Source organism: Ictalurus punctatus, chromosome 2, assembly GCF_001660625.3.
Source record: "Ictalurus punctatus breed USDA103 chromosome 2, Coco_2.0, whole genome shotgun sequence".
Taxonomy (NCBI): domain Eukaryota; kingdom Metazoa; phylum Chordata; class Actinopteri; order Siluriformes; family Ictaluridae; genus Ictalurus; species Ictalurus punctatus.
This window is the reverse complement of record NC_030417.2, coordinates 26,536,820-26,562,388: the sequence shown is the minus strand read 5'-3', so window position 1 is coordinate 26,562,388 and position 25,569 is coordinate 26,536,820. Positions and strand designations below refer to the sequence as shown.

General features: G+C 37.3%; 2 protein-coding genes across 4 annotated transcripts; both read left to right on the top strand.

Annotated features, from left to right (window-relative positions):
- Positions 1–531: 531 nt before the first annotated feature.
- On the top strand, positions 532–3,384 carry rln3a (relaxin 3a). 2 transcript variants are annotated; one of them, XM_017456607.3, is made up of 3 exons: positions 532–763; positions 2,152–2,301; positions 2,858–3,384. In XM_017456607.3, the coding sequence occupies exons 2-3, from the start codon at positions 2,154–2,156 to the stop codon at positions 3,151–3,153; spliced, it is 444 nt and encodes a 147-aa protein (XP_017312096.3). In that variant the 5' UTR covers positions 532–763; positions 2,152–2,153; the 3' UTR covers positions 3,154–3,384. The 2 variants fall into 2 exon arrangements, with proteins under 2 accessions (XP_017312096.3, XP_053530612.1); XM_053674637.1 differs by lacking the exon at positions 532–763 and adding an exon at positions 1,917–1,939 and having other exon boundaries at positions 2,051–2,301.
- Positions 3,385–3,894: 510 nt separating this feature from the next.
- il12rb2l (interleukin 12 receptor, beta 2a, like) lies at positions 3,895–24,277 on the top strand. Of its 2 annotated transcripts, XM_017456620.3 has the most exons (16): positions 3,895–4,242; positions 5,891–6,187; positions 10,477–10,603; positions 11,606–11,760; positions 11,875–12,014; positions 12,219–12,369; positions 13,131–13,207; positions 13,351–13,672; positions 14,460–14,651; positions 15,436–15,537; positions 15,809–15,946; positions 17,579–17,719; positions 19,627–19,705; positions 19,892–19,979; positions 21,120–21,212; positions 23,178–24,277. In XM_017456620.3, exons 1-16 carry the CDS (start codon positions 4,155–4,157, stop codon positions 23,511–23,513), a joined length of 2,526 nt encoding a protein of 841 aa, XP_017312109.1. In that variant the 5' UTR covers positions 3,895–4,154; the 3' UTR covers positions 23,514–24,277. The 2 variants fall into 2 exon arrangements, with proteins under 2 accessions (XP_017312109.1, XP_017312117.1); XM_017456628.3 differs by lacking the exon at positions 21,120–21,212.
- The last annotated feature ends 1,292 nt before the right edge of the window (positions 24,278–25,569 follow it).

Genomic DNA, 25,569 nt, shown 5'->3' with positions numbered 1-25,569 from the left:
TATATATATATATATATATATATATATATATATATATATATATATATATATATAAACACATATATATGCACACACAAACACACACATATAAATATATATATATATATATATATATATATATATATATATATATATATATATATATATATAATATATATATATATATATATGTGTGTGTGTGTGTGTGTGTGTGTGTGTGTGTGTGTGTGTGTGTGTAGGCCTGAAAAGACAGATATTGTTTTGTCCTGCCCTTGACTGTGGTCTGTCCTCTGCAAATAATGTGAGGTTGTGAATATTTTGGTGAATGTCCCTGAAAATGTCATGCTTATTGTATCAGTTAATAACAAATTCAATTATTCCCTTGTCATTTGGGAAATTGGAGACCTTTGGCTATGTTTATAAAAAAGATAGGCGAAATGGCATTATCGTCTTTTGAAAATGTCAAGCTCTCTGAATCTTGTGTGGCTCTCCACCTCGTCCCCTCCCGGCCTGTGATGGTCAGCCATGATCACCTCTCACACACATGGCTACATCCACCATTGGGGTCACCGAGGTCCGGAACTCGTTTTTTTTCCTGAAGTGTATATTAAAAGTCATAAAATAATTGCCTAATAATAACTCTTTGGTGCCGCAAGGCTCGTACCACGCAAAGATAACTTGCACCAATTAAAGTTCAGCTTTGGGAAGGGAAGCAGCAGGGGACAAGATGAGACTCAGAGAAAAAGAAAAAGAGATGATGATGAAGATGAGAGAGGAAGAGCAGGTACTACCCACTGTGCCCAGAATATGATTAGCATTATGTTATTGTGTTGTTTAACTCAAACAAAAACTGAACTGATCTCATTCCAAAAATGTAGGCCTAATTACCACAGAGATATATGCTCTTTGGTAATTACAGTGAACCCTATCGGCTTAATTTACTTTCATAAGTATAGTGTCATAATACAGCAGGCTATAGTAGCTACTATTGTAGGCCTATAGATATCATTTTGTATAATACACATTTTTCCTACATTTATGTGCTGCTTGAGACACATTTTTATCATTCAAATCCAAAATGGTGTAAACTCAAACACACAGATTAAATAAAGGTTTTTTTAATTTGCTACTGCACACTGACATGGTTTTAAAGCTATTATTATCCAACGTCTTAAAATGCACATATGTCATTCAGGGAAATCAATATTTTTTTTTTTTCAAAGTAACTTTGCCTGAAATCATTCTTGGTAGGCTAATTAGATTACACAGGGGTAATTAACACTTTTTTAGCAAAATGTCTTCCAAAATGTGTGTGTGTGTGTGTGTGTGTGTGTGTGTGTGTGTGTGTGTGTGTGTGTGTGTGTGTGTGTGTGTGTGTGTGTGTTGCTTTTCAAAACTTACATTATTTTATGTAACTACATATGCAACTGGTATTACTAAGTTAGTATTTGTCTTTTCACATAATCTTTCCCCATGATGTTAGGGGCCAGAATGCAAATTCAGCCATATATATGCAGTTTAATTTAGTAAGCATGTTTCTTTCAAAACAGTGTTGTTTCATTTAGTAAGCATGTTTCTTTCAAAACAGTGTTGTTACATAGAATAAAGAATTGTATTGATATTGGCATAATTATTTAAAGACACTAATGTCTGTTTATTGTATTCTAATTTGGTTGTTAATAATGAAACCTATGCCACTACCATCAAATAGTAAATTTGATGTGTCAGTTTTAAGTGTGTTGGGGAGCAAGTGAGGTAAAAAGCCACAGACAATGTTATACACATAGAAAACAAATGCCAAATGTGCTTACGCACATAAATGTCCTTCTTAATCAGTTGCAACAGATTCTCTTGTTTTTCATTTGGGGTGCTAGATAATTATGCCTTTTCAGGTCACTGCTTTGTCTATGGAAAGGTCTCTGGTTTTGTATCATTGAGTTATCTATGACTCTCCCGTCAGGTGGGTCTGTGTGACGAACTCTGCGTGTGTGTGTGTATGCTAGTGTATCTGTCACACTCCTTTATAAGGGAGATCTGGGATTTAGGACAATCAAAAATCTCTTTGAACCAGACAGAGCTACAACTGCCGACATTAGAAGACGAGAGCATTATTGGCAACCTTCATTAGTTCTAACATCTAGTTTTTCTCCAACTATTCCATGATGTGGAAAGCCATGGTGCTGGCTGTGTGTCTGCTAATGGCTGGAGTGAGGGCGTATGATGGACCCTCATATGGGGTGAAATTGTGTGGTCGTGAATTTATCCGAGCAGTCATCTTCACTTGCGGAGGCTCACGCTGGAGACGCTCCATCACAAGCACAGGTAAGATAACAGCCCAACACTTTACTATATGTGCATCTGCATGTATAATATTACTAGTTAGAGAACTAAATTCAGTTCTCAGCTGTAGTTAGCATATTGGGCATGGTGAGATCACATCCTCTTTCATGAATTTATCACTAAGGAATGTCTTCAATATACCAGTTCTATTTTTCCTGAGACATTTTGCTTAAACTAGGTATACATCCTCTTTCGTTCTGTACAACTATACATAAGTACAAGTGCTCGCACACGTGCATCTGCTTGTATCCAAACTAACTTCTCTTATTAGTCATGTTATATAAACAGGCCAAGGTCCAGCAAAAGTTAGTCAATCTCACCACTCTAACACATCTACTAAACCAGGAATCTTTAAGCTGGGAAATCAATGAACCGTGCTTGATTGGAAGTGATTTGATCACTCCCAACACTTGAATATTGTATATGAATTATAAGCATCTAAACAAAGAGTAAAACTAGTATAACTGGTGAAGTCCTTCAGAATGGAGGTGAAATGTGCATAAACCCATGTTGATCCTAACCCATGCTTTGTCTACAGATGACCTGAGTGTTGACCCGTTTGGTTCAGGCATCAGAGATGCTGCAGAAGGCTTGGTGTTGCCCTCTCACCCAAAGTTCTCCCTCCAGCATGACACTGAGCCCATCTCTTTTGATATGGTGCGTGGAGGGCAGGAGGCCTCTGAGTTCAGTCGTCCTGCCCGCTCCATTATCTCAGATGAAGTACTGGAAGCCCTGCGCACCTCCAGCAGGAAAGGCCGTGATGTGGTAGTAGGACTGTCCAACGCCTGCTGCAAATGGGGCTGCAGCAAGAGCGAGATCAGCTCCCTCTGCTGAGACCAGTCACTCTAGCACTTGTGTTCGAGTGTGTGTGTGTGTGTGTGTGTGTGTGGTTGTGTGTGCTTGAGCGTCTTTTCCTTCCTGTCTTTGACCTTAGCTTGATGAGCCCAAGATTTAGCATTTTTTCCCCACAAAATGTTTATCTGTATCAGTTTAACAGCGAGTGTATGCTTGCCACCAAACACGTTACAAATCATATTCAGTTGTATTTGATTATTTTTATTAAATAAAGTTAAGTCCTGAATACAGACCATGTTGAATAATTTTCTAGAGCTAAGTGAGCATGTTTCTGTGCATTGAGATAATATTTTTGAGTATTTTATATCCTCATTTTAGAACCAAACAGACACAAACACACAGGTTCAAAAGTATCAGTATATATATTAAATTTGAATTGCCGCAGATTGACACGAATACACGTCAATGACTGTAAGTGTACAAGGCGGACACATAAAGGAAAGCCAAACCAGACTTTTTTCTACTAAGGACTTGGTTTGGTCGAAATGTGAGGGGTTTCACGTGCTCAACGTTATCTTTAATAACAGCACTTGTCGTATTTGGCTCAATTTCTTTCACTGTATGAGGCGGGAAAAAATGGCCTTTAAAAATGGCCAAAAATATAAATAGTATTCAAAATTTTCTGCATATGATTAAAATAACGCGAATTGACCGACCCCCGGAAATGAGTTCACATGGTACTGGCGAAAATGAGCGCGTGTAAACATGCGTTGCTTGACAAGACGGCGCTCGAGCTGAGTTTTACAGGAACCTCAGTGCAGAGAAGACGTTCATTTTAAATAGGAGAACTTGCTTTTTGTTGTTTTGTTCGTTTCTTTCTTTCTTTTCTTACTTGTGTGGCGACGGTTCACTTCGAGTACAATAAGACGCGTGTAATGTAATTTTCATTCAGAATTAGGTAGTAATGAGTTTAAACAGTTGGTTGTTAAGTTACTGTGAGCTCAGGAATAACAGTGTAGTAGTTATGTGAGGATTATGCTATGAGTGATGTGATGATGGCAGTATGGCAAACTCGAGCCCTAATTTTACCTCTGCTTACACTACACATCGCCTGGCTCTTTCCTCACGGTGAGTTTTTATTTGTTTGTTTATGTGTTTTTTTTAATGTTGAAATAGTTCAAATGCCTCGAGTAGCTGCTGTAGCGTGAGTGGAAGCTGGGTGTTTCCCAGATTGCGTTATGATTACAACAGGTCACAGCTATTACTAATGATTCTTTATTTTGCTACACTTTATGGGAAAAGTTCCTGGCATGTTATAGTCATTTAATTACTTGAGATAGCAACTCCTATAGTTGTTTATTAGTTATTAATGATCTATTACGCCTTAAAGCCCCATTAAATTGGTTGGTGTGTGCCTGTCAAAAAAAAGAAGAAGAGTTTATGCCTGCCTTTATAATGTCCTAATATAAAACCCAATAAATCAAGAATAGTCTTATTTTGAGGTTGTTGGTTTTTTTAAGTTTGAAAAGTTTAGGAATAAAACACAGTAATTGCCTCCATAAATAACTATGAAAGTGCGTTGTAATCGGTTTTTGTACTATAATAGGCTGCAGAGTGTAAGAATATAAATAAATAAATAGTGAAAAATGTATTCATGAGTTAAAATGTGTGTCAGGAGGAGAAAAAAAGAAGCATGTATCATGTAGTTTCAAGCTAATTAACTGGCAATATCAAATGATAGGGAAGATTTATTTTTTCCATATCAGATCATTGTGGTAAATCAGTTAAATCCTGAAAACTGATCGCAGATTAACCAAGTGTGCAGGTGTGTTTGCGTGTTTTTGTGAATTGTCAAGATCAAAATGTCCTGTAAGACTGTATGAAGAAAACAAAAGAACAAAAAAACCCACAGGGTTAACCTGTCTAATCAGGACCAGGAAGCCAGCCCTGATTATGTGATATACTTTTTATGAAAAGCTATGTTCTTTTTCTTTGAAAACCGAACAAATAAAACCATCTCTTTGTAGTTGCTGAGGTGGAGGTTTGGGTTGGGTTTAGGATTGGGTGTAGTAATAATTATTGCATAGAGGTGGTGAATAGATATAATCTAATGTGGAGGCTACATTCTGCCACTGAGGACGACACCAAGCAGTGCAGTCTGGAGATTGCTGAGGACGGTGCTGCTTGAAGTACCATGGAAATTGTTTTGGACCTCATTTCCACATGGACATTCTCGTTTCTGGGACTATGGTTACTGCTATGGCCTTAGGACCGCAATTACCACATACAATTTTGCACTCAAGTCTCCTTTAGTGAACAGTGGATTAGTTCAACAAAACAGACTTTATATAAAAACCACAATGAACTTTCTTTTACTTTCACACTCTCCATTGTTACCCAGATGAGAACAGGTTCCCTTCTGAGTCTGGTTCCTTTCAAGGTTTCTTTCTCATATCATCTTAGGGAGTTTTTTCCTTGCCACCATCCCTGCTCAATAGGGATAAATTAACACACTTAACATCTGTATCATGAGTTTATATGTTTCTGTAAAGCTGCTTTGAGACAATGTCCATTGTTAAAAGTGCTATACAAATAAAATTGAAGGAAATTGAATGTCCTTAGAAGTTACAAAAACAAACAGGTGTGTGTGTGTGTGCGTGTGGTTTGTGTTGGCTCATAGCCTAAAAGTTCTTGAAGTAGCTTTATTTTAGACGTTGCTGCTCTCATCCATTTGCTTTTCATGTTTTAAACATTGCAACATTTGCTGCTCTTCCAGCCTCGTTTGGAGTGTCTGTCAAGTGCTGGTGGCGTAGGGTTTCATCTGTCAGCCACAATGTGTCAATCGAGTGCCAGGCAGATCCTCAGGGCTCCCCGCTGGAGTGTGACTTGTGTCATCTGAACGTGCTTCCTCTTACACCAGCAGCACACGTCTCACAGACTGGGTGTAACCACATGAGCGTAAGCTTCAGCGCACTTACAGATGTGCATGAAATGCAGAACACAGACTGCACGCTGCTCTGTCCAGGACACATTCCAGGACACACACCTTTGTCCTGTATGGTACATGAAGGCTGTGAGTATTGACACAATATTGAGATTATGACCCACACTGATAGAAACTGGCGATATTGTCGAGTAGGTGCACAATATATTGTTTTTTAAAGCAGCATTTAAAATGATAAGTGTTATCCAATGTAATTACAATAGTGTGATTGATACCGTGTCTGTAAATATTTAAGCATATATTAAATCACTTGTATGTCACAAATGGCTAGGAAATTGGCAGGAATGGTCGATAAAGATGCATCATAAATTATTTTCATCCCATATAAATTTAGTAAATAAAGTGTACTGCTTGAACAACCCCATAGCACAGTCTATATATCTTTTCATAAAGTGCTACAACTGGTTACAGTTATGACCATTGGGAAGCAAAAGAAGCATCAGTCGATTAAACATAATTGTTTCAAAATGACTAAAGCAGTACAGTCAGAATTTATTTTCACTTTGTGAACATTTAAGTAACAGTACCTTAGAATTTGTGTATTTATGGATAGTTAGGATTTATTTACAATGAGTTGAATAACCCATACACTTACATCTACTATAAGGATGATATAACTTTGTAAATGTATTTCTGTGTGTGTGTGTGTATATATATATATATATATATATATATATATATATATATATATATACACACACATATACACACACACACACACACAGATGTACAGTGCACGGTACGTTTACTCATTACTTCTGAAAACATGCTTCTGAGAGTAAATACTACAATTGTGTCCCAAATGACATATAATAAACTTACAATATGCGCTGTGTACTCTACCATCTAGAGAGTCACACCTCACTTCCTGTTACTTTTATGATGTGTTATGACCTGTTACTTTTCATGAAAAATATGAGCAGACTATACATCCTCATCCAGACTGTACATACTCATCATTTATTTTATAAGCTATCGTCACATCTAGCTTACACACGTAGGTACGTTTTACCATGTTATATATGCCTTGTATAAAATTCTACTAGTGCCATATGTGGGCAGGTGATTAGCACAAGTCTCGAATACTACATGTGTTAGTAGAGTGGCATGCTCTGACTAAGACAGGACAGTGCCTAAGTGTATAGGTTATGGTTTATAGTGAAAACTAGGATGTGATGTTAAATCAGTCAGCCACAATAACCATAACAGTTTCTGTTTTAGCCCACTCTTTAGATCCCACACTGATTTATTTAACAGTATTTTTTATGTGTAAAGTTTGACCCTGCACACACATTTCCACTTCACCACATTCGTTCTTTATCTTGATCAGAAGAAGAGAAAACACTGGTCGTCTCTGATTGATTCAGAAAACAACCAGCTATGTGTAATGCATAAAGAATAAAACACTTTACGATGTGCCATACTTTATGACATTCTTTTATAGGTAATTATACCATGGTCTGAGTGAATACACGATTCTGATTGGCTGGAAGGTGTGCACTCAAACCGTTGAATGCACAGATAGTTCAGTTTAATCAGTTCTAAATTAATGCGCTGCCTATAAACAACAGTAACCATAGTAACTTACAGTTATAGTTGCATAGAGTAGTTAAACTCAGAGCTTCATTATTAGTAGAGATGCAGCACAGACACAGGTAATTCTCTCTCGTTCTCTCTCTCGCACACATAACTATTTATTATAATTAATTCAAATAAATGTAATCTTATCGCACTATTTTATCTCTGTGTATGATTTAGAGCTGGCAGAATACTAGATCTAACGACCCGTATCTGAAATAACTAGCTAATGAAAAGTAACTGTTATTTTTAACCTTTCAGTCACATTTTGCACTGCAAACATCAGTGACAGCTTTAACTTGTCTATGCCGGGAAGTGACCACGGTATAAGCGGAATAATCCACTGCTAGGTGTGCATTACACAATTTTTATGCATTCCGCTTTGCATCGGGTGGTTCTGTGCCTCCACCTCATGCATTAAAAATGTGTATTGCACTCCCAGCTGTGTATTACCACTTACATAATCAACAATGGGTTTTAATTACCCCCCCCTAGTATTGTAATGTTCATCTGCCTAACACGTTAGTTTCTGTTATCACTTATGTTATAGCAGTTATAAACAGTTCTTCTTCCAGAAAGTTTCAGCATGAATATATATCTCTGTAAAGTCTGTTTATTGTTAGACTTTATTATTATTAATTATGCGAGCATCTGGCATACATGCCCCTAAGAAGAAATGCACTGAATGGCTTAGAACGAGCTCAGTAATATATAAACCTGTGATTCGAATTACAGCCGTCAGAGCTACTGTAATAGAAGATTAAACAACACCTTCTGGCCAGTCAATTTTCAGAATTCAGCAGCGCTTTGGTAAAAGTGGTTGTTATTATTCACCATGAGCCTATAAGCTTAGGGTTTCATTTTACAGTCCCTCCAGGATTTAGCATTTTTGCGATCACCGAAATGAACACAAAATCAAGCAAACTTTGCAATATTCTAGAGGAGTTTGCTCGTTTTCAAAATTACTGCTGATTTTTTGCAGATTTGTGCCAAGACGCTTCATGTGACATCATCACAACACGCATTCAGTCAAAGCCCACTTTGATTCACGTGCATCGAACATGAGTAAAGCTAAAAGGTCTCATATACCAACAAACATCACTGTGAAAATTTTTTTTTTGCAATTGCAATTTCTTCAGTTCAAGTAGTTTTCTGAAAGAAAAAAAGCATAAATAAGGAAAAAATATGTTGCTTCGCAATTTTTTTAAAAAGCCGCAGCAAAACCAAGCATTTTTGGCCACATCAATCACAAAAAAAACCTCTGGGCTGATTTTAGCACTTTTAGCAGAAACTAATTAATCACAGATAAAAAAAGAACTGGCGGCGTTCTTCAGCATTAAATACAGCATTCTCACTTTGGTTTCAGTGTTGTTTCTAAAGAAAATGTAACATTTAATCAGCTTTTTTTCTTTCAACTTTAACTTTAGCATATTTAACCTTCCTATGATTGTTGTAAAACCTTGTATAGACCGCACGGTTTGTGTAGAACAGACCCAGGTTATCAGAATGTGTGTGGTAATGGTTAGACACAAGGAAGGAAATGCTCTTATCAATGTTATACAAAGTGAAGATAGGAACTACAAAAAAGGAGGAACTGCTCAGGCACACATACTCGGTTTGCAGCACATATGCGGTGCAGAAGCAGCACGCACCATCGTGCTTTCACCTAAGACACGTTTGCAGTGTGCTACTGATCCTGAACACACATTCAGGAAAGGACATGAAGATGGAGAGTGACAAGACTTTGAATGAAGTTTAAGCCAACGCAGTACAGTAATACAATCCTTTATAGACGTATTCATGTTTAAACACAATAAATGTAAATACCGTAATCATTAGTTATATATATATATATTACGTTGCTCAAGCAAGTAGCTAAACATTTAAACATGGTACTTCTCTTACATGAAAAGGTAGTATCACAAACATTTTAAATGAAAACTTACCACCCACAAAAACAGCCGAGGAATGTCTTTTCTTTTGCATTTAAATCTGTATACAACAAATCCTGCGGGTCATTCGCAACTTTCTCCCATAACCGGCCTGTCACGTGATTGCCGCTTTCTGCTGAGATGCAAGTGCCCTCACCCACACACAATATAACATTCTGTGTAGTGTATTTCACATTAAAAAATATAGTTTTATATATAAAGATATAATTTTGACCACATTGGTTACTTTTGCAACTCCTGGTAAGCGTTTTGGTTTTCTTTGCTTTACCCCGGCTTAAAGTAATAAGATGACTGTGAAAAACAGTAGTATACTTTACTTTATACTTTAGTAATACATATACTTTATATGCATTTATGGTGAAATAACAAAATTTTCAATGCGTGTTCATTTTGACCACGAACTATGCGCTATCACTTTAATTCAGGACGTGCAGCACAGCAAAAATAGACTTGGTACAGAAACGATCCGTACGCACACTTCTGTATGAACTGCACGTCTGTGTGCAGTGTGGTTGCTCTAACCAGTTAACATGGACACAGGAAAAAAATAAAATGCACCGCATACGCATTGCAAACAGAGTATGTGTGAACCTGACCTAACAGCTGTTGGGCTGTACTGAGAGCATGTACATGTGCACTGTGCTGGGCCTGTAGTTTGCACACATTTCAAAACTTCCTGTTAGACTGTCTAGTGTGCACCTTTGCAGTGTTGTTTAACTGTTACTTTCATGTGGGGTGGGACTTTTCTTTCTTTATTTTGTCTTCCACAATTATTGGAACCCACCTGTTACTTAAAGCATTCCCACAATTTCTTATCTTTTTTTGCAGATCCTCCTCCCACCTGCTTAATTCCATTTAATGATGAACAGAGAAATATCCATTGCCACTGGACTAGGTCACTTAATCCCTTGATCCCAACCAACTTCACCCTGCACTGGAGAGTTGAAAGTCATGGGTAAAAGTCTATCAGATTATCATGTTAATACTTTTATGACCATTGTTTTAAATTGCTATTACCAGCTATTACAAGCCAACAAAGATATACAGCACTAGGCAAATGAAAAATATTAAATATGAAATATGATTAAGAAGCTGTTAGAAACCCCTTCCAACAGATGAAAATGCTGACATTAATGAAACATGTTATATTAAGAAAAAAAGAAAAACCAAGGAACTTGTGCATGTATTGTATTGTTTTGTCCCAGTTATGGGCTGTGGTTGGCACATTTACCGCGCACCTCTGAGGTTGGGGGTTTGATTCCCGCTTCTGCCCGGTGTGTGTGGAGTTTGTATGTTATGTGCTTCAGGGGTGTAAGAGGAAATTCCAAAGAAATCGGACTAATTGCCAATAGGCTGATTGGCATCTTTAAATTGTCTGTAGTGTCTGAATGGCTGTTTGTGTATGCTTGTGCCCTGCTATGTCCAGGGCATTCCCTGACCCCAATTTATGTCAAACTGTCCATTTTTCAGTTATACCAAAATAATTTATCTTGAATTTTTAGACGTTCCAAAACGGCAATAATGTGTAAACTTATAAATTATTTTCATTGATAAAATCCAAATCATTTATAAAGAAACGTTTGTGCCTGGTTAATAAGAGATAGCTCCAAACCATCTTCAGGCATTGATCACTTAGCTGTACCTTTCGTTCACATGAGGAATGGGAATGATGCCACTACTAGCTGTGTGTAAAAAACATGTATGCTTAACAGGAATGTAATAACCAAAATTGTGATACTAAGTAAAATAAAATTTTAACATTTCTAAGTCAAATCAGATTTTTTATTTTATTTTGATATATGTGATGTAAAAGTATAAAAGTTAAATGTGGATTGCCAAGTGGGCATGCCATTTAATGCCACAGGGTACTCAGAGAGAAACAAATCACTGTAGCAGGTTGATTTTTCCATAGTGTGTGTGGATGCATGTGTCTTAACAGCGTGTATTTTATATACAGGTCCAGTGGCTCTGTAGACGTTGGGGAGAGTGACGGCGGCATTATTCCACGTGCTGAATACTCAGCTCATGAACACATTAATGTGTGGGTTTCTGAAGTGAACACATTGGGCAAAATTGATTCAGAAACTCTCATAACCAACACACACAGTATCAGTGAGTTCCTTCTATACACACTCACATCTCACACTCTACTTTCACTTTCAAAACATTTTGAAGTAATTCGCTTGGTTTTATGTATTTTACTTTTACACTCTTATCTTTTTTCAGTCCAGCCAGCCCTTCCTTCCATCACCATCCAAAGTTCTGACCCTTTGGAGATTTCTTGGCATGTGCCCAATGAAGCAGAATACACCGAATGGCAGTGTAAGGTCCAATATAAGAAGCAGTGTGACCAGGAGTGGACAGAGGTGAGACTAATGGGGGGCAGATAATAAAAGAGGAGGTTTTTAAATTGAAGTGACACCTGTAAGCTTCATCCACTTAAAAAAAAAACAGATCTTTAATGTTTAATCTGAACATTTTGGCTTACGTAGGTCATGCTGCATGTTTTATTGTTATATATGTGTCTCTGTGTGTGTGTGTGTGTGTGTGTGTGTGTGGTGGGGGTATAGGTTGAAGACACTTATGAGGTGGGTTTTATATTAGAAGAGGCTGTGCCATTCACCACATACAAGTTCCGTGTTCGCTGTAGGTGTGCTTCTGACACGAGAGCAGTGATGAGTGCCTGGAGCTCAGAGTACACTGCTGAAACTCCTGCTGCAGGTCAGTTATTAAAAACCAACCACACCTAAAGAGAGAAAAGCGCTTCTGTAATATTCTTGTACATGTTCGTTTTGTTTCTGAGAATGGGAAGGATAGAACATGATGGACTTCAGTCAACAATTCTTTTATATATATATATATATATATATATATATATATATATAATATATATATATATATATATATATATATATATATATATATATATATATATATATTGGTAGATTTAGTTATTTTTATTCTTTCCAGCTGAAGAGCTACAAACCTGTTCTGCGTCACTGTGTACCCAGTATAGCAGAACATCGTGGCTATCATAGTAGCTATTTGCATCTGTCTCTGACCACACAGTGACAAACAGCAGCAGACAACAGTGCAAACAGTTAGACAATAGACTATACACAACACTACACAACAGACTATATAACTTATTAAGTGGAAAGCAAAAACATCTTGTTACAAACCGAATCTAGCTAGCTAATGGCACCTCAGGGGCTGGGGATACGAATCTCACCACTGTCCTGTGTGCATGGAGTTTGATGGAGTTTGAACTTGATACTTCAGCTCTAACCTTTGTTGACCTGTTACAAATAGGCACTGAAGCTGGGGAAATGACAAGAAAACACATTTTTAATACGCACAGGAGCGTTTCCTAGGAGTATTTCGCCATTAAACTAATTAATTATTCATCATATTTATTTAGTGATATGCTCAAGAATAATTTGAACATGAACACAAGTTTTCTTTTGTAACCACTTCCTTAGCTCCTGAGGGAATTCTTGATGTTTGGAGTGACTGTGATTCTGCTACAGATGAATCCAGCTGCACCATCCTATGGAAGGTATACTTCTACACCGAGCATGATCAGAGTCACGCAGCAGCATATTAATGCTCAATAACTTGTCAGCACACTCATTTGGCTTTATAAAGCTCTCTTATGGTAACTCATTATTTTATCCTGTCTTTTCTGTTTGTCTTGTCCAGGAGATGCCCAAGCAGCAGGCAAGAGGTGACATCAACAGCTATATGGTGACTATGACACTGACCAATGGCTCTGTGTCGGTCATAAACGGACCAGTGTACACATACGCAAAGAACTGTGGTCTGGACATGATTAGAAAAGAGCCATCAAACTTGGTTTCACATGCTCAGCAGAGCTATCCCAGATGTTCTCAGGAGCAGGAGCAAAGCTGTTTTCATTACTGCCGTCTCACTGTTCCAGTTAAGGAGGTGATGTGCATTGCAGTGACCGCTAATGCAGCAGGGGGCAAGTCAAGTCCAGCACTTGTGGCATTACCCCAAACTGGTGAGTCACTGCAAATGGAGGAAATGTGAGGATAATAGTGCTGTATGCTTAGCAGACTTACTTTAGCATTCAACTATTTTTTTTTCCCTCTGCTTTTCTTTATGGGAAGTAAGAGACACTTTCAGTCAGTCAATAATCATTCTGTTAGCTCTGCAGTGCATTTAAAATCATCCGAAACTTGTTTTGAAGACTTTTTTTCCCAGTATTTATTAATGAATTGTTTGACTTGTTGGTTCCACAAAAAAGTAAGCAAAAAAGAAAACACAAACACATGCCCTCATGTTACACACATGAAAAAAAAATCCACATTAGATACACCTGAAAATCAGCAACACCCCTAACCATACACAGACACATCCCACGTATGTGGTAAACTGGTGTTGGATTTCTTGCTTTTGCATATTGGCACGTGATAATGTGTCACAACCACAGCAGTGAGCTTTTTTTTTTTTAATACATCAATAAATACTTAAATACATTCCCTAAAAACAGTTTGTCCTACACTTTCTAAAATATCTTCTATGTTGGATTTGGTTATGCTGACCTTTATTCACCCTTATCCAGTTTGTAGCATAAGTAGTCATGGAACTTGACAAATAGATTGATATAAATCAGTGGATGCAGACCAAGCATGTTCCCAGGTTTTCTTCTTCACTGAGAAAAACAATTGCACGAATCACATCATACGGGACTGTATGTGTGCAGGAAAAACAATGATCGGTGCCATATGTAATCTGGAGAGAGTAATGCACTGGAAATATTGCAAGCATATCTATTGTTTTGGTAGGTGTGCAGCAAGCAGCCATGTTGGAGGTCAGAGGGAAGTATCAGGAGCTCAATGTATCATGGTCAGTGCACCCTCCGGTCTCTGACGGTGTAGAGGAATATGTGGTGCAGCATAAACCAGCAGGACTACCTCACACCCCATGCCTGAACTGGATCAAGGTTCACAAAACCCAGACGTTTGTTACACTCAGAGGTAGGTGTTTGTGTGTGGGTAGTCTGCCATAATTCATAACTGTTGCACCACCACACCCTTCACTTCAGCAAGAAATGCTGCTTTTACACAGTGAACTGTTTTTTCTAGTGCACAGATATGATGCATCTGACTCTGTGCCACTACCCAGAATCAGTGTTTACCAGATTCAAATTACACTTCACAAGATTGAAGATAATGCAAGTATGTGCAAATTGAGAACAGTGTTCGAAATAGAACACAAAACTTCCTGAAACAATCAGAACCCATTACATAACTCACCCTTGCATGTACATTACATGCCTATTCTTGTAGTTACTAAATAATGCATAGTAGAATAAACTGCTTTCCCATGAATAACTGAGTATTACGGTGCAGACTGTAGTGTTGCCGCCTCGGGTCCCTGCTTTGGTGCTGAACTTGGCTTACTGTCTGTGTGGAGTTTTGCATGTTTTCTCTGTGCACCTACTGCTTTCCTCCCACTTCTCAAAAACATGCCAATAAGTGAACTGGCTACACTAAATTGCCCCTAGGTATGAATGAGAGCATGATGCTTTCGGATTGACTGAGACTGACCCTTTCTCACACTCTAGGTCACTTTGCAATTCAATTTAAAGCAACAGCTAGATAAAGGAGATGTGAAATGAGGTAGAAGGTTTCGTGTACTTTGGACTTTTTTGATGTTTTGATGTATTGCACATTATGCTTCATGATCCACCACACTCAGTGATGATATAGCTCATGCTATAGCTGATGTCTCACATTTAGCCTTTGTCTCCATCTTCAGGTCAATTGTCAAACTACACAGCATACAACATATCTCTGTTTGCTATTATCAACAACCACAGCCGTCTACTCAAGTCTGCCATTGGCTACACTGTTGAAGGAGGTATCATTTACTTAATAACCATACATCACTCATATTTCGCAAGATAATGTATGCTAAATTTGTTGATTTGATTAGACTTTATTCATTGACTTGTGATCCCACAAAATTGAGCTTATAATTGGAATCCATTTTGGAGTTATATTTATATTTATAGAGTTAAATATTCATTAAGCATCAGCACATGATTTCAGAATTAGACACCACTGTAATTCTGTACTCTGAAATGAGCCTGAAATTTTGCTCATCTCTCTTCTTCCTTTTTTTCGTACAGTGCCTCCAAAAGTCACAGCCTTTCAAGCGATACCTATCGCTCCGTTTAGTGTAAACTTGATGTGGACACCTATTCCACTTAATGAGAGCCAAGGACATATCAAGGAATACCTAGTGGGTGTCTGTAATGATGGAGTTGGTGAGTACATAACTGTGCAAGACCCAGTGATTCACAACAGGGGTGGACAAATCAAAGTACGCTCACATTTACAGAGATTTTATCACTGCAAGTCATCAGTCACTGTACTTCGAAGTCGCCAGTAGGTGTTCCTACTCCTGATTGCCGTAGTAACATTTATCAGTGGGTGGCGCAACTAGCATTCCACTGTTGACAACAAACCAGTTGTCTGGAAAGCGTTTGTTTATACAATTCACCAGAATATATATACGTCATGTCCTAGGTGAAGGAGAAGCAGTGTGTGCTGTTTGCCACTGCGGCCATCTATCTGCAGCAAAAGCGCAAGTGCCAGTCTGTCTGGGTCCATGAAACAATTCGGACTCGCAGGCAGCATGGTGGATCACTCATTACATGCGCTCTACTGCCTTCACTCCTACTGGAAGTTGTTAGAGTTGTTAGAGCTCGACCGATATTGATTTTTTATAGCACATAACGATAAAGATTATTTTCATGTTTATTTACCCGATAACCAATATGCAGAACCAATATTTATTTATTCTTTACTTCTGTTTTAACTTTTGTATTGTAAAGCGTCCTTGAGCTCTGGAAAGGCACTATATAAATTAAACATATTATTATTATTATTATTATTATTTTGACACAATGACAACAACACCACTGAACTGAACAAACTGTTTTATTTATAACAATTTTGGCAATTTCACTTAACTCTTATTTATACACCAATAAATAGTGGGGTCTAAAAGAATGCAAAAAATAAAACATAAAGTTCACTGTTACTAAAGCGTCCTTTTAAAAAAAAAAAAAAAAAAAAAGGTAAACAAATAAGACACAAAAATAAATAAATAAATAAATGACCAAAAAAAAAACAATGCAAAAATCAGAAACAGTGCTGCAGTCCCGTGCTCTATTCTCAAAACGCCCACAAGATGGCGCCATTTATTGGTGGATCTGCTATTACAAAACTGATATCTAAACTGATTATGGAAAAATGCTTAAATATCAGGAAAAACGTCGGTAAACCCAATTATCGATCGATCACTGGTAGTTTCTGCACCAAGTTGCTCGAAATTTGTATAAAGTTAAACTTTTCCCAACTTTATCGCTCATGTCGCCGGAAGTTGCCAGCTTTCATTGAAAATGAATGGTCTCCGGTTGCTTCCTCGCTGCGAGTTGCTGTATGTGTGAACCTTTTTCATTCACAGTTTCCTGGCCTGTTTATGTAACTTTTTTTACTTCACTCATCTAACAACCAGGCCAACTTCCTGTTGACTTTCACAAAAGAATTCTTTTTTATTAAATACAACACCAATTGGTTTATACACTCACCAAAAACTTTATAAGGAACAAGTGTGTACCTACTCATTCATGCTAATCAGCCAAGCATTTTTGTGATGATTTCACATTGGAACCTCATCTCAAAGTAGTTTCACATAGAGACATTGCTTATCTAGTTGTGAAGAAATCCGTGAAATATCCATGTAACTAATAGTCATGTTTACATTGTGGCCCATTGCTGATGTGCTTCTGAACACAACTCGTTAGTGTTGTAAAGTCTGGTAGGATTGTAACAAGAAATGGTGGGCTCAATCATTTTGAGTCAGTGATTGAAGGTTTCTGTCTTTTACACAGTGTACAACGTGAGCAGCAATCGGAGCAGTCACCAGCTCTCTAATCTGAAGCCTGGTCATCAGTATGAAGTTTGGATCAGCGCTAAGACTAGTGCTGGAGAAGGAGAGAGGGCAAAAACCCGTTTCAATACAGCTTCCGATGGTATCACTTCACCCTTAACAGTCTCACTTCCTATTTCTCTGTTTGTGAATTATACTAGTCAGAATTAATGTTCTAGTAGTTTTGTTACAAATTTAAATTCTTCAGCTTCACTTTAATTAGTCTTTCCCCCAGCAAATTGTCTGACCTGGGTTATGTTCAAATAGTCTGACTTTGGGCAGGTTTTTTTTTTTTTTCCTATCATACATTGCCTCCAGAAAGTATTCACAGCGCTTCACTTTTTACACATTTTGTTATGTTACAGCTTTATTCCAAAATGGATTAAATTCATTATTTTCCTTAAAATTTTATGAACAATACCCTATAATGACAACGTGAAAGATGTTTGTTTGAAACCTTTGCAAATTTGTTAAAAATAAAAAACAAAAAAAGTACATGTACATAAGTATTCACAGCCTTTGCTCAATACTTTGTTGAAGCACCTTTGGCACTAATTACAGCTTCAAGTCTTTTTGAGTATGATGCTACAAGCCTGGCACACCTATTTTTGCAGTTTCTCCCATTCTTCTTCGCAGGACCTCTCAAGCTCCATCAGGTTGGATGGGGAGCGTCGGTGCACAGCCATTTTCAGATCTCTCCAGAAATATCCAATCGGGTTCAAGTCTGGGCTCTGGCTGGGCCATCAAGGACATTCACAGACTTGTCCTGTAGTCACTGCTTTGTTATCTTGGCTGTGTGCTTAGGGTCGTTGTCATTCGCCCTTCAGAGCACTCTGGAGCAGGTTTTCATCAAGGATGTCTCTGTACATTCCTGCATTCATCTTTCCCTTGATCCTGACTAGCCTCCCAGTTCCTGCCACTGAAAAACATCCCCACAGCATGATGCTGCCACCACCATGCTTCACTGTAGGGATGGTATTGACCAGGTGATGAGTGGTGCCTGGTTTCCTCCAGACATGACGCTTGCCTTTCAGGCCAAAGAGTTCAATCTTTGTTTCATCAGACTGGAGAATTTTGTTTCTCATGGTCTGAGAGTCCTTAAGGTGCCTTTAGGCAAACTCCAGGCGGGCTGTCATGTGCCTTTTACTGAGGAGTGGCTTCCATCTGGCCATTCTACCATACAGGCCTGATTGGTGGAGTGCTGCACAGATGGTTGTTCTTCTGGAAGGTTCTCCTCTCTCTACAGAGACATGCTGGAGCTCTGTCAGAGTGACCATTGGGTTTTTGGTCACCACCCTGACTAAGGCCCTTCTCCCCTGATCGCTCAGTTTGGCCGGGCAGCCAGCTCTAGGAAGGGTCCTGGTGGTTCCAGACTTCCATTTACGGATGATGGAGGCCACTGTGCTCATTGGGACCCTCAATGCTGCAGAAATGTTTCTGTACCCTTACCCATATCTGTGCCTCGATACAATCCTGTCTCGGAGGTCTACAGACAATTCCTTGGACTTCATGGCTTGGTTTGTGCTCTGACATGCATTGTGAACTGTGGGACCTTACATAGACAGGTGTGTGCCTTTCCAAATCATGTCCAATCAACTGAATGTACCACAGGTGGACTCCAGTCAAGTTGTAGAAACATCTCGAGGATGATCAGTGGAAACAGGATACACCTGAGCTCAATTTTGAGTGTCATGGCAAAGGCTGTGAATACTTATGTACATGTGCTTTTTTTGTTTTTATTTTGTATAAATTTGCAAAGATTTCAAACAAACTTCTTTCACGTTGTCATTATGGGGTATTGTTTGTAGAATTTTGAGGAAAATAATGAATTTAATCCATTTTTGAATAAGGCTGTAACATATAACAAAATGTGGGAAAAGTGAAGCGCTGTGAATACTTTCCGGATGCACTGTATAGTTTCCCATTATACCAATCTTGTTTATGCTTCTGTAAATTCTGTGTAGTGGATAGGGAATAATGTGTAATCATCTTATGTGTTTTGTTCTTTAGATAATATTACCAGTGTAGTGGTGCTCATAGTTATGTTGGCTTTAATCATCCCTCTGGTCTTAATCATTTCAATTGCGTGGTAAGTATAAAATCCATTTCTTGTATTATTTTAATATTCAATAATAAAACGAATCACCTTGTTAAAGATATCTGGACTGTATACATTCAGATTTTATTGTTCCCCTACTTGTGTTATTTTTTTGACAATGATGTGTAAATGATACCATTGCAATATCTGAACGGAAATCAACTTCCAATTTTTCAGTTGGTGTTTAAGGACCGAGGTAACCGAATGGTTCAACAAAATTCCAGACCCCATCAACAGCAGTTCGTTTAAACAGATAAGAAGTCAGGTCAGCATGAATATGAGTCTGTTACGTGTACTATGTGTACTGTACTGAAATGGGATGTACTGCTTGTATAACTGCTCTAACTGACCTGGATCAGTTCACAAAGAGCTTGGTAATTATCTGAAGAATCAAATAAACTGTATGGCCAAAAGTTTTTTGGACACCTGAACTTCAATCCCGTCTGTGAGCACCCACAAAGTTGGAAGCACGCAATTGTATACGATGTCTGTGTATGCTGTAGCGTTACAATTTCCCTTGATTGGAACGACAGGGCCCAAACTTGTTCCAGCATGACAATGCCCCTGTGCACAAAGAGAGAAAGTTCCATGAAGGCATGGTTTGAAAAAGGTTGGAGTGGAAGAACTCATGTGTCCTGCACAGAGCTCTGACCTCAACCTCACTGAACACGTTTGGGATTGAATTGGAACACCCACTGTACCCCAGGCCTCACTAATGCGCTTATGGCTGAATGAGCACAAATCCCCAAAGCCATGCTCCAATATCTAGTGGAAAGCTTTCTCAGAAGAGTGGAGAATATTATAACAGCAAAGGTGGACTAAATCTGGAATGGGATGTTCAACAGACACAAGGATATACTGATCAGGTGTCTTCAAACCTTTGGTCATATAGTGTAAGACATGTTAGATCAGGGACTGTAGTAAAATATGTAGTGAATCTTCTAGAACATGCAAGGGATTGACAAATGATAAGATCATTAACTAATGATTTTAAAGGTCCAGTTGCATATTTTGGTTGCCCAGAAACTTATGTAACTGGTTGTTGTCTGCGTTTTCTTTTAACCAAATAAATAGGCGGACGGCAACTGGGTCGACTCTCCATTTACTCTCTGACAAAGAGATGACACAGTCTCATACAGTGTGTGCTTTCGCCCTCAACATTTCTGTAAAATAAATTTCAAGTTCACTGCAATTAACACCTGCTTCAAGTTCAAGTTCACGGATGATGCATAAACCTAATCATAACCGTAATTAAAGTGAAAATAATAAATTTACATGGGAAATAATGTCATAAATATGATTTAGAAAAGGAATGCTAGTTTAAAAGTGATTTTTAAGGCAAAGATGAAATTGGATTTATCAGAGCTTCTCAAAATCCTACCTCTCCCATGCAAACACATTGCAGGAAAGGAAGAGGAGGTGCAAAGACAGGAAATTAACATTTACACGCTGCAGTCAGAAAATTAAAGGGGAAGATGTACACATACAGTCACTTCAGGTATACATTTTTTTGTGTAATTCTACATGTTAAATGTTTAGAATACTTTCCATACCCGTTACATTTACAGGCTAACATTCAACCCCAAAATATATGCATTAATGCTGACTAGTGAAAATACTCACTAACTTCCAGGGAGGGGAAGCTTCTGTAGCCGTAGTGCTTATCCTCTCGCCTGATGGCATCTTTGATGGCTCTGTCTTTATTTTCTCTGTTGTCAGAACTGTATGAGTTTCCGGTTCTGTATTTTGCTCAGGTTCATCACTGCATTGCACGTGTTGCAGATTAATAAAAAAAAAAAAAAAAAAAGTTAGTCTTTCCTCTGTACAAGTTCATTTGTTATTAACATACAGAGCAACTGGAACATGTTATGTTTAAGCGTACATGTAAGGTAAAAATTGGTATTTTTCTTTCTTTCTCCAGCTGGTAGACTGGAGAAAATAGGCTGGTAACCCCTTTCTCAGAAGTCTAATATTTAACCATTACCCCATAAACATACTTGTCCACCAGTAAACTAGTAATAAATAACTTCCAGCCCAGACATGCAATTTTCTTGTCCTAGATTCCCAAGCTAATGATTTGTCCAACCCTCATATTATTAGATATCTCTCTCTAAAAAAAACAAGAACAATACATTATTGCTGGTGCAGTCTTTCTGAATAGCATTTGTATATTCTTCATATATAAGTACTTAATGGATTTAGTGAATTAGCTGTAAACACATTGCTTCTTTAATGAGCATAATCACCATACTGCAAAAAAAAGACATCTTAGCAGGTGAAAATATCTTGAATATATTGTAGTCAAATCACGTAGTCAACCAAATATATGATTATTAAAACCATTTCTAGACAGATTTACTCATTTCAAGCTTGAAGCAGTCTTGTTTGATTGGCAGATCATTTTTAAGCATGTAATTTAAGCATCTATTTCTATAAAGCAGCAGAAATGATTTGCTAATAGAATAAGAAAATCTGAAGCTTGAAATGTGTAAAAGCATCTAAAATAGGCTGAATAATATTATATTTGATTTATAATCATTTTATAATAAGAAATGTTGGAATGTGCCGATATTTTAGATATTTTCACTTGCTAATATGTCATTTTGTTGTAGTGCAGTGAATAAGCTTATTAAGAAGTGAATGTGTTTACTGCTGATTTACTAAATCTGTGAAGTTAAATCCATTTAGTTTTTACAGTGTACGTGCATACGTATACGTTATATTATTTTGTCATAATAACGTCATCAATGAAAACGTCTTGCTTTTCAGGTGGTTAATCATAATATTTAATTTGCGTACCTCAAAATCTAACTAACATTTACCCATTACGTTTTCAAACACTACTTCACTACATTTCTCTGTAATCATATGTTTTTAGTCATAACATGAATTTTTAGCATCAGACAGCATGGAGTTCTATGTTTCTAACGAACCTAAACTGTTTGTTTTGTTTTTTAATGGAACAGAAATGACCTTAAAAACTAATCCTAAAACCTTTCACTGTAATTTATTTGTTGCTAAATACACTCTGTATTTATCAAGGCAGGTTTGTGTGGCTACAGCTAGCTATTAGCATTCAGCTAGTTTGTATCATCAGAGTTGTCATATTAGTTTTCGTTTGAGGAATAAGCAATAAATGTTTATTTCAATTTTTTTTTCCACGTAACTAAAGTAATTACATTCAGTGTGTGATGTGAGACCGATGTCTTTTTATTTTTATGAATCTTTCTTGTACAGTTCCTTTCATACTGTAGGTAAATTTATGAGTTTATACTTGAAGTGAATGAATAATTTGAAACTGTACTTGAAGTTTTGCCAGACTATTTATTTAGAAGAGCAATTTGGGTCCTTTTTCCAACTCTGCTTTTAAATAAAGTTCCTTTAAGTAACTTAAATTACTGTTTTTCAGTTTGCAGTGCGTCCCAACTAACATTGTGTGTGTGTGTGTGCGTGTGTGTTACAGTTCTGGCACTCATGGCCTGTTCCTTCAGCCTCCATGGAGCATGGTCTAACTATCTCACAGGTGGAGGTAGTTCTTGAGCCAGAAGTTGATCACGAACCTGAGGAGGAGCAGCCAGAGGAGGACAGAGAACACAGACACATCAGAGAAAAAGAGTTGCAAGGATATGGGGGGTTGCAGCAGAACAATTCTGTGCTTGGTCATCAGAAAGAATATAGCCAAATGATTGACAGCAGTGATGAGGAGGGCAGAGAAAATGAAGTTGATGAGTGGAACGAGCAGCCATTTCCTTCCGACTACGAGAAACATTTTTTGCCCTGCTTTGAGACTAGTACCTGACATAGCTTTTTTGCTGTAAATTTACAGTGTATTATGGATGCACATTTGGAATGTCTTGAATTTTAATGCAATGCAACATATTTGCGACAAGCATCAGGATTATTAACAATCATCATGGTGGCAGCTGACTCAGGTATCATTAATGTTCAGCCATTTAGGTTTTACAGGATTGAACACAACCTCGTCCATGTCGATCGACTGTATTTATCGGAAGAAAATGTGCGTAGATATAAGACTTCCCAATTTTGCACATGAGTAGCTTTCAATATGGTAATTTATCAGAAATAACAACTCGTGGGTAAAACCTCGTGGTTTTACATCACTTTATACTGTAGACGCCTGTGAAAAATCCAGGTAAAAATATTGGAATACAAGGCCTTCATGATGCACACTGTTACAAACCAGCAAGAGAATGTACAAGTGATGTTTCAGCTTAGATTCTTCTTTTGCTTTTACTGAGAGATATGCAGTGACAGACTGAATCTTACTTGAAATTTTTCCACGTGCAATTTGTGATTAAATGTTTTGCAAAAGTCATGCAGTAATTTAATTACTGCATGACGGTGTCAAAATTTGTCATTTTTTAATTTTTTTATTATTATTTTTTTTTACAAATGAAGGCATCTTTTTCTCAATGCACAAATATTTTTATTTTTCTGAAAAAATATTCACAATTATACTTGATAAGCTTAAATGTAAATTAAACGAAAGTCATAAGGAATTTCCAATAAAAATAATGGGAATATGTCGGAGTCTTTCGAAGACTTTGTGGAAAGAGTCCATTTTTTCAACATTTTTAAACATTTTCTTTTCTAGTGATTTACAGAATTTGATCTGGTAGGCTACATCAAACCAGAAACATAAAAGTGTTTTTTTTTTTTTTACGTTCATATTTTAAGCAAATTTAACTGAGAAACTTCTATCAACTAGCTTATGAAAGCTCCACAGAGGAAGCAGCAAGAATATCTGATCAAAACATCACCAGCTAAACACAGACAGAATAAAACACATATTGTAACACTAGGAGCAAGGCAGGAGAATTCACCCTGAGCAACATGCACACACACACACACACTTTCACACCTAGGGCAATTAATCCACCTACCTGCATGTTTGTGGACAGTGGGGAGAAACAAACATAGGGACAGTAACTTTAGTTCAGGACCCTGGAACAGTGACACAGCCATGTTGCCTGCTGTACCACCCAGATCAACACAAAATTTTATTACATTTCTAGAATGTCATTCTGGATTTCTTCTGCTCAAATTCAGATTTCACAATCACACATGCAGATGAAAATAGAATTTATTTAGACATGATTTTGAAATTAAGATGAATGGTTTAGAGAACTAGAGGCTCAGCAACGATTCGTATAGCTTAATTTATGATGACTTTATCTCAAAATCCTGTTTAGTATAAAGACACAAGAAAAATACTCCTAAGCTAAAAAAAAAAAAAAAATACCCATTACATTGTTATTTTTGATGTTTCCAAATAAATAGGTTTCTTTATTTTATTATTTATTATTTTTATTTAATCATAATAGGAACAATGAGAAATAAGACATATGTCATGAAAACAATACAAATAAAATAACCAAGAGTCAGAGGGCAAGAAATAAATAATCAATAAAATAATACAAGGTTAAACATTGAAAGCAATCTTTAACTTTTCAAAGATTTTTTTTTTTTTTTTTTTTTGGTTTTTATGCCCAACAAAGATAAAACAGGAATTATAGTCTATCCGAAAAATTTACATCTTACCCAAAAATAAGCATTTGTGAATAAAAGATTTGCCAATTAACAGATTAATAATGTACTGAATATGAGAATTTGAGTTGTGATAAAGAGAAGTAATATTAAAGGTCTTAATATGTTCTCTACTGGAATAAAGTTGGATTGACGTTGGACGTTCTATATTCGCAGATATGCGGAAATTAAGGGACCGTCTCTAAAGTTACATACGACATTGTTATACACGTTTCTAACTTCAATAGCATTTGAAGGGAATGACTTACAGTCACACAACCAACTGGAAAGTGTTCATCTAGGTATCA

Bases quoted from the DNA above. Each gene is read 5' to 3' on its own strand.
- rln3a (XM_053674637.1), top strand. From the start codon at position 2,139: ATGATGTGGAAAGCCATGGTGCTGGCTGTGTGTCTGCTAATGGCTGGA. The intron at 2,302-2,857 runs GTAAGATAACAG...CTTTGTCTACAG, and splicing joins ACGCTCCATCACAAGCACAG to ATGACCTGAGTGTTGACCCG.
- il12rb2l (XM_017456620.3), top strand. From the start codon at position 4,155: ATGAGTGATGTGATGATGGCAGTATGGCAAACTCGAGCCCTAATTTTA. The intron at 15,538-15,808 runs GTATCATTTACT...TTTTTCGTACAG, and splicing joins TGGCTACACTGTTGAAGGAG to TGCCTCCAAAAGTCACAGCC. The intron at 19,706-19,891 runs GTAAGTATAAAA...CCAATTTTTCAG, and splicing joins TTAATCATTTCAATTGCGTG to TTGGTGTTTAAGGACCGAGG.